General features: G+C 36.6%; 1 protein-coding gene across 1 annotated transcript in view; it reads left to right on the top strand.

The window, feature by feature from the left end:
• Positions 1-9,732, top strand: part of WBP4 (WW domain binding protein 4) — a 15,267-nt gene that overhangs the window by 619 nt on the left and 4,916 nt on the right. Inside the window, exons 2-7 of the mRNA XM_010000875.1 lie at positions 2,651-2,723; positions 4,171-4,233; positions 4,351-4,474; positions 5,310-5,516; positions 6,399-6,454; positions 9,261-9,327. Coding sequence (XP_009999177.1) covers positions 2,651-2,723; positions 4,171-4,233; positions 4,351-4,474; positions 5,310-5,516; positions 6,399-6,454; positions 9,261-9,327 — 590 coding nt within the window. The remainder of the gene's footprint in view (positions 1-2,650; positions 2,724-4,170; positions 4,234-4,350; positions 4,475-5,309; positions 5,517-6,398; positions 6,455-9,260; positions 9,328-9,732) is intronic.

The following is a 9,732-nucleotide window of genomic DNA, read 5'->3' as shown; positions in this document are numbered from 1 at the left end:
TCTTTCCCTTTAGTCCTCTGAACTGTTCCACATTCTGCCCCTGGGTGGTTTGACCAGCAAAAGTTGAAAGAAAATCACTGTTCTTTAGGGGACATTTCTTGCACGTTAGTACAGGATTTTCAACTCTCATGGAAAGTTAACAGCAGTGTGTCCAGAAGTTGCCCAGTACTCCTCTTTATTGGGTACCCCCTGTGCCCAGTAGCAGTTTGCCAAGCTGACTTGCTCAGCCAGCTGTGGAAGGTCAGGCTCTTAGGGGATGTTGTTGGAACCCTTCCCAGAAGGTAGAGCTTCACAGTAAAACTTGCACACCCCCTGGTAAGGAGAATCTGTGAAGTCCTTGCAGCATCTCTACATGCGGTCTTGCTTCAGTTGCTGCATCTTTCCAAATATGCCTCTTGGGTTTGCTCTCATTGCAGCACCATTGGTGCTTTGCAGGCTCTACCTTTGGTAGATGTTATTAGTTACTTAAACGGAGCCTCCTCTTTTTTTTTGCATGGTATGAACTTAAGTGGAAAACCTTTTAAGATAATTAATTACTCAGCATATAACATTCTTCATACTCACAAGCTGCAGAATTGGGACCAGAAGAAATGCATGATTTAAGGTTCCCAGGATATTAAGTCTTCTGCACAGAGTATAATTTACATTTATTTTATGTGTAACAACAGAGAGCCAGCTCCAATCTTTATCTAAACCAACAGGAGATGAAGACATGAGGCTTCTGTCGTCAAGACCTGGATTTGTATTAAGTCCCATGTGTGTCCTCAGGTTCTCCAGCACAAATACTCTATCTCTCTGTGTAGCTAGAGTGGTTTGCAATAGATGTGATGTCCAGTAGCATTTAGGAAAGAAATCAGTGGAAAATATAGCTGTGCAAATACAATTCATCACACTCTCAGGTCTCGACTTCTGGTGAGTGCAGCTGTGCGGTCTTCATTTGAACACTATACTTGTTGAAGGGCCAGGCCTGTTAGGTTGAACTGGGAACAACGCAGATATTGTTGCACCTCTGAAACATGCAGTGAGGCTCTCTCACATGTTGTGTTTTCTATCAGAATTGGTCCATTGCCTTTGGAAGGTTAACCCATCTTTTAGCTGGAAACTTATCTTGGATGATGTCGAAGGATTTAGAGACACTTTTGGAGCTGCAGCTCATATAGGAAAAAGGACCTTAAGGTTTACCTGAGCTCTGAATTTCTCCCTCCCAGTCAGCTGCTTTTCCAGCCAGAGTGTTCCATTTCCCAGGCTTGGCCTTAGTACATTTCAAAATACAAATCTCAAAAGCCTTTTAATTAAATCTGTGACTAAGTAATCACCAAGTTTTAAAGAACACCATATAGGGATGAGTGGATTTCTGTTTAAATCGGGGGGAAGCCTAGATACTTCTTCCTAGCTTTCCAGAAAATTGCTTGAAAAGCTGTGCAATGCTAACAGTCCTGCTTATAGGTTGCTGTACTTCTGCAGAGCACATCCTTCATACTTTCACTTTTAAATAATTGTAGCTTCTTAAATATTTTATTTTTATATTAAGCACTGATGGGGGAGAGTATTTTGATAACTGCTTAAATTTCAACGGTTGCATCCATCAGGTCCATTTCTGTTAGGAAAGGTCTGCTCACACGTATCGTAAGATACTATGGGTGCTAGTATTGTGCGTGGTACAAGCTTTGTATTGAGTAAATATATCAGGGAGTATTTTCATTGAGCTTTGTACATTGATCTTCAGACAGAAGACAATGATTCATTTTTTGGACGGATCTTTGTTAATGTTTCTGAATTGGTTTTGTTTTGCCCTGCATTCTTTTTCATTTTAACTTTAAAACCTGGAAGCCTGTTGCCGCAATGTGTTCTGTTGAACCAAAGCATTCCATCTGTTGCTGCAAGCCAATGAGAAATGGAATTACTTCTGCATGAGCCTGGTCTGGCATTACAAAGCAGTTTTTGATTAAGAAATAGCCATTGGAGGGCTTATTTGTTTTATTGTTAAATACTTTTATGTACTAACTTCCGAGTTCTGAAGAGTCTTCCCCAAGTTTACACACACGCACAACTTAAATTGCGTGGTTCAGAAATACTCACATTTTTATGCTGAAATATCCAAACAATTTGCTGCTGTGTCAAAATCTGTTGTAGGCTTCCCTGCAGTAGCTCACATTGTCCAGAACTGCACCTTTGTGTTGCTAAACTCATTGTCTACAATATCCAAAGTACACTTTGACATTAAATTGAAATTTTACACTTAGTACCATTTGTTGTATGAATCTGTATAAAAAACAGTGCAAGTTGCCCATTTCTGACAGTTCTGTGTTTAATTAGGATACCCAGAGCTGCCTGTTTATCTTTGGCTTGCACTGCCTTGTATTTCTGGTCCTTACGGCATCACCTCCATTGTAAAAATGTTGCAGTCTCTGGAGGTCAAATGGGCACAATCCCAATACGGAACTGTGCTTTAATGGGACACAGTAATCAATATAGATACCCTTTCTTGCTCCCCATACTTTGTTTAATAAAATAAAACTCTTGACACTCAATCACCCAAAGAGGACTAAATTTAGCTGCTTAAATTTTATATATACATACATAAAAAAAGACCAAACCTGTGGCTTTGATTATTGTTTCAGATTATAAATCTTTCTTTTTCTCTCCCCAGGGCCGATTACTGGAAATCTCAGCCAAAAAAATTCTGCGATTACTGCAAGTGCTGGATAGCAGACAACAGACCTGTATGATGGTCTACCGTATTATATCAATGATTCTGAAATACTAGGCATTTTAATTACAGGCATTTAACATCACTTTTGATAATCATCTCTTGATGCATGAAATTTGTTGTTTAAAAATGCCTTTGTAATACTTGTGGTATTTAAAATATGTTACGTGAGAGCCCAAAATTGCATACAAGGTGGTGTGTGCTGCTCTACTTGGCAGTACAGATAAGAACTGTAATATCTGATCCTGCTTTTTCTTCAGGTTCTGTAACTTAATACTTGATCTGTTTTGAAACCTTTTCCATGCCTGTTCCTAGCCTTGTATGCAAGTAGAAAGCAAAATCTGGCATATGTGGTTTATATACGGTAGGCCTGGTATAGCCAGCACTGTAAGCGTTTAAAGTAGATTTCTTTGATTTCAAACAAGCCACAGAAACATTACAGGCTTACAGAAAGGTGTTTCTGACTCAAAAATGCCTTTTGCAGACCACTAGACCTATTGGTTTCTTACTTAGAAATTAAGTTCTGCATTCCTGACACAATCCCAGAGTTACTTCTGGAGCTGAGCTACATCTGTCTTACAATTAGATACCTGCAGTTCAGAATGACACATGTGAACTAATTGGTTTAGGTTTATTCTTGAAGTTGGTAAAGAGAAATACACATTTAAGGGGGGGATTTGGGTAACTTACAAAAACTGTCTTTAAATGAGATGAGTCATCCCCTGGTTGTGCATCTTTGGCACATCAGTTCATGCAAAGACATTCTAGGGTTACTAGGTCAGACTTAGGCACCTAACATTTGAACACCTAAATGCTGAGATGTTTTTTGTGAGAACAACAAGAGGACTTCCACCTCTAGAGCTTCTGAGCTCCTTCCAGTTCCTAAAGGCTCTGGCAGCTTTTTGGCTTGCAGACTGTTCTATTGGCCTCAGTTACCCAACTCTCCCACCTTGCCTTTTCCCCCCTCTTTCTCAGATTTGTGGACCTGCAGACTAGTTTTAATTAATGGGATATCTGTGAAATGTAGCATCATCTAATTAAGAACCTTAGCTAATGTTTGGAACTCTAAATAAGCCATATGTTTTTTTAAACTTTGCACAGAAACAGAGGGTAAAAAAAAACATGAAGGGGTGACAACTGGAAAGATAGTGTAGAGAGGGAGCCCAGATGACCTGTTCTTTGTCTCATATGTGTGCTGAACAGTAGTATTTTAAATTTTATAAATACAAATTATGAAATGTCATTATACCATTTTGGAGCCTTACTGATTTTTCATAATTTCTATGTTCAGCATTTCTCAGTGTTCCCTATTTTCTAGAGCCACTTTATAGTGTTTGCTCTAAGTATCTTCAGAACAGGTTACATTTAGGCTTGTTCAACTAAGTTTAATCTAACTAAACTTTAACTAACTCAAATTAAGTACATTAAAATTGTTTCTTGTTTTTTTTCTCGCTTTTAAGAGCATTGATTTTCATGAAAGAGGAAAGAATCATAAAGAAAATGTGGCAAAAAGAATTAGTGAGGTAACTCAGATATCTTACTTGCATGAACACTTTTTAAAAATCTCTTTTATTATCAGACTATTAAAATATATTCTCTTTGGTTTGTTTTTGTTGTTGTTGTTTGTTTGTTTGTTTTAGATTAAAAAGAAAAGCTTGGAAAAAGCAAAAGAAGAAGAAAACATGTCAAAAGAATTTGCAGCAATGGAGGAAGCAGCAATGAAAGCATATCAAGAAGATTTGAAAAGGCTTGGAATTAAGCCAGGTAGTTCATATAGCTGCCAAAGGTTTAAAGACAGAATTGAAAGAGTATTGAGTAGGATTTTTTTTTATTTTTTTTTTTTCCCCATAAAATAGGTTTTAGGAACATGAGAGGAGATCCCCAGGGCTGTGTTTGCTCATTTAGGAAAAAAAAATGGGAAAAAAAAGGAGCCTGCAAATTGCCAGTAGTAGAAGTTGCAGTACAGATGCAGTATAGAATGTTTTTAGCTATGGTGTCCTTTGGTCCATGGAACAATATGATTTGGAGTAGAAAAATTGAACATTGTGATAACAAACAGTAGGCTGTATTAGTGCTTGAAATTAGCACTGCAGCTTCTCTTAGTTAATGTTACATTTCCCTTTTGCCAGTTGGAGACAAAAGTTCCTATTGAGTAGGAGAGGTTGGGTTCCCACTGATGTCAAACAATGCAGATGAGAATCTTCTGCTCAGTTTGCAGTTCAGTAAATACCTTTGTTCTGTCCGCGTGAAGACACACTATCCTTTTAAAAAAAGTTTGTAGTTTTCAGCTCCTGTAGAAGTTATCTTTTTTATAGCTCTTCTAGTTTCTTTTTTGTTGTTGATTAGTTAGGCCACATTGGTCCTTACAGTTTTATGTTACTCATCTTTTTATATTTGGACTTTCTTATGACACAAGAGTATTGCTACAGTGCCAGATTATTTCAATTTAATATTTTAAGTTTACCTGCTATGAGTGTAGTACTACTGGGTGAAAATACTCAGAATAACAGAATTTTCTATTTGCTGTCGCTCAGGAGTGACTAATATTTAAGCTCAGATAATTACTCTTTTTTTAAAAGAGAGTATTATTTTCTTCAAGATGACGTAGGTACCAGTTCGACACAGAATAAAACACAGACTAACACAGTGGAAACTAAAGGAAAGAAAGAAAAGAAAGAGAAGAAGGAAAAGAAAGAGAAGAAAAAAAAGACATCTCAGGACGCCTCAGTGACATCAAAAACGAAGGAGTGGGTGCAAGGATTTTCTCCTGAAGGCTATACATATTACTACAACACAAAAACAGGAGGTAAAAACTAGTGAGGAGCAAATGCAGATATAGTTATTGGATATAAATTAGACTATATGTATTACTTTACTCTTCTGCTTTCTCAGTAGTAACCTGATTATTAAAATGTGAACATTTAGGTGAAATTTTAATATTTAACATTCAAGACTTAGGCATCCAGAACTTCAGACTGGTTTTGCTGTTTGTTAGTAATGGGGGAATGCAGTAATTCCACAGATTCTGGAACTGTTTAGCCTTTCAGAGGTTAAGTACACAAAAGATAACTATGTTCTTCCTAAAGAAGCTTTGTTATCAGGAATGTGAAATAAGTTGATTGTGCCCAAGTAAATGATAGAGGTTTTGGATTGCTGTCTGATTGTTTCTTTCCACATTCACAGGATTTATCTGACTGACTTCTGTTGAGGAGCTATGTGTTATGATCTACCTTAGAGCATAAAAGCAACCCTCTTTTATGATTAATTAGAATGTTACAAAATTCCTTATAAATTTAAGGGCTGACAGTATAACTATCTACCTTAGTCTTTCTTCATATAAGATAACTTATAAAAGGTAAAAATCTTGTGTGTTTAGTTTCTTCTGGCCTTTGCTACCATTAAAAAAAAACAAAACCAAACCAAACCACCTTTTTTTATACCAAAATTCTACCTGTATATCAGCTGTAGTGGTTAATCTGAGTAAAGCCAACTGTAATTATGATGATTTGGTTTATTGTTCATACCATAGTTTGATCAAGAATTATTTACATTCCAGTGAGGTGTATCTGTAGCACATATTTGTATTTGTGCACACATCAACATCATACCTTTTAGATCTGTTTTTTCTAAATATTATTGAATATGAACAGGATTGAATGATGGATGATTTTTATTTTCTTTTTTAAAGAATCACAGTGGGAGAAGCCTAAAGGATTCCAAGGCAACTCTCAGAACTCACGAACGGTAAACAGCATTATTCATACTTCTCTTTGTCCTTGTAAACATCAGAAATAAGCTAAGCAATTTGCAGGTCTTCTGGTTGCAAAAGTTAAATTGTTTACTCCTAGTAAGCTTAGAAAAACAATTTGAATAAATAGAATGCTTTATGATGTATTTGATGAAGATCTAAAATAAACTATACAAATCTTTTTTGGCTAATTTGTTTAATAAGGGAAGAGAAGTGGTAGTAAGTGGTGTGTTTTTATAGGATATGCTTTTTCTGTGCTTCAGCCCATGAAATTGAAAGCTTTGGGGAAATTCTGAATAAATACTGTTCAGCCTTTTGTGAATTAAATTTAAGTAAAAAATTAAAAATCACACATTTGAAATAGTTAACACTTCTTTATCTTAGGAAACATTGAGATTGCATTGTCAGGTAGTAAAAAATAATATGAGCACCTATTTTTTCTGTTTGCTTTAGGATCAAGGTATGTAATAATTGTCTTTTTCATGGATTTCTTATGGTCATGGAACATATGTGCAAGCAATCTTTTAGCATATTACTGTATTTTCTTAATTGAAGGCAATGGAAAACTTGCAGAATAGTCCTAAGACAGAAGGATACTTTTTTTAAATTATTATTGTTGTTGTGGTTTCCCCTGCTACTTGCCATCCAGGATTTTTACAACACTGATGTCGCATCTCCCTGTTTTCAAGATAGGTGTCATAGGTAGAGTATGCTTTAAAGTCAGTGTTATCTGGTAATGTTGGATTTTGTGTTAGAGATCAAATAAGCGTGGCCTGTTCAGAGTGTTTTGACATTCTGCAGCTCCATATTGTTGCTTCACAGAAGGCAGCCTAGGTTTGGTACTGGGTTCCTTACAGTCAGGAGAAAATGGTTACAATTGTTTATATTTTCAGGCAGTTGGATCAATTAACAAGATGTACATGGAATTTTGTCTGTATTTCACCTTTTGTTAAGGCAGTGTTTTATCTCAGATGTGTAGGCTTTTCCCATCCAGTGTTCATTCCCAAGAGACTGCACAGCTCGTGTCAGAGCTGCCCAACAAATGCTACTCTGGCTTTCTGATTCCCTTATCCTGTGGTTTTGCACAACTTGTTAACCAGCACTTCAACTTGTATCTTTTCAGTCAAGGCATAGCTTTATCAGCCAGTCTTCTGGTAGCCTGCTACTGAAAGAGGTGATCCTGTGACTAACCTTGTGTGGTCCTTGGTGCATATTTGCCCCAATAGTGAAGGCATCAGAGTTTAGTTTAGAGCTTCGTAGGCTTATGCCCTTGCACCAGTTCTCTGGGTAATCAGAGAAATGCCAGTACGGGGAAGGCAGATGGCGGAGAGAAGGAGGTCCCTTCTTGGCAATAATTTGAAGTTGGCTTATCTCAGCTGTATCATAAACACACACCTTCAGCCTCGCATATCTCTAATGCCACATGGCTGTATTTTGCTGTTCCTCCCTCACCATGGTCAGTGACTTTGAGTTATTTTCGCTACTGCTAAAAACAGGTATTTGATTGCTCCCTTGTTTAGTCTGAGCTAAAGATACGTGAACATTCCAGATCTCTAACAAGGACTCACTGCCCAGAAACTGAAGGACATGCTTGCAATATGTAGTGCAAGTGAAATTCACAGCCCATCCTTTTTTTACAGCATGTCAGACTTGCTGGTCAGACTTGGTAAAGGTAGAGAGAACAGAGTAATGAAAAGGCATGTTGAAAACTGCCTGCAACTTCAGTGAGATTGACATCATCATGCTTATTAGTATTTATGTAGTACAGTACTTAATATGTCTGCTTTCGTGTGCTGAAAGCCTCTAAGAACATGGACTAAAATACTCAGGATTGAGCTCTTAACAAAAAGTATAGGTTCTATTTAAGACTAGTTTTTTAGTCCTCTTCCTACTTACATAAAATAATTTTTCCTTTTGCTTTTGTGGAAACTAGCCCACTGAAACTTATGAAAGCAAAACCTTGAGGAAACTTGCTCCCAGATGTCTTTCTTGCCTTTGCCTGCTCTGAACCTACTGGAACCGTTTTTCTGGTTAACAGAGCAGATCTGAGAACTTTAACTTCTGATTTTGTTGTGGTTTAAAAAAAAAAAAACAAAACAAAATGAAGTTTTAATAGAGTATTAAGTAAATGTATAGATGTGCCTGGGCAAAAGCCTATCTATATGTGTATGTGTTTGCATACACATTTCATATTTCATAGGTATTAATTAATTAGAAAGGGAAAAAAGTGCTTTGTTGAAATTTGTGCTTTACTTAATAAGTAAATTTATGGCATGGATTCCTGCAGAGTTTGCTTCTTTAATATTTTTAGTGAAGACCTATTTTGGGATAAATTTTAGGAGTTTTGTTTTTGTCTGCTTATGTTCAGTTTGTGACAGTACATATTGCAACTGGTTTTCTATTGCCCTCACAAGACCTTAGGACTCCCAGAGACATTTTTTCTTGGTCTACTTAAAACACTGACAAAACCAGGAAATAACAAGTTCAGGTGTTAGTGCTTTGGAAAATAAATAATGTGTAACATAATGGCCTTTATGGCTTTTATCATAATGTGAACTGTATAACAACCTTTACTGCTTTATCCTGCCACTGTTGGAAAAAACTGTCTCTGTGCATTTGCTGTACTTTAAGTTAAGCAATTCAATCTCATTTGAGGCAAAGGGAATACTTTCTAAAAACTTTAGGGGTTCAAGCTTTAAAACAGTAAAATTATCATAAACTAAAATGGTGAATAATCTTTTAAGTGATACTGTGGCTGATCCTTAAAACTCTTTGTAATTGGCTGCTAAATCTTTTTCTCAGGCAGGCGAGTGGGTAGAAGGTGTCACTGAAGATGGTCATACTTATTACTATAACACACAAACAGGAGGTAAGGAGAGCTTGTTTTCCAGTTAAGCTGTTTCAGAATAGAGGGTTTTCAGAGCATCATTTTGTTTTGCAAACAATGGCATTTAAGGCATTTTTTAAGCTGTTACCTTCTTTGAAATATACTTGTTGCTTAAATCAGTGCTGGCTTTATAGCTGTGTTGTCAATATGTGTACATTTGTGCTTCATAGTTTTTTTGAGACATTCAACTTAAAAGTCTAAAATATGGGTTCTTCTTTTCTACATGTATATTGAAATTATAGTTTGGAAACCAGAAAGGGGCAGGGGTTTGTTTTGACAGGTATGTAGGACTGAGTAAGAATCTCAACTTTTACTCTTGCCAACATGTCATTCATAAGAGAGTCCCGAATCTTACCTCCTACTTCTTTACTCATTTTTTTTCCCTAC

Source organism: Chaetura pelagica, unplaced genomic scaffold, assembly GCF_000747805.2.
Source record: "Chaetura pelagica isolate M959 unplaced genomic scaffold, ChaPel_1.0 scaffold115, whole genome shotgun sequence".
Lineage (NCBI taxonomy): Eukaryota > Metazoa > Chordata > Aves > Apodiformes > Apodidae > Chaetura > Chaetura pelagica.
This window is presented reverse-complemented; position numbering and strand designations above follow the sequence as displayed.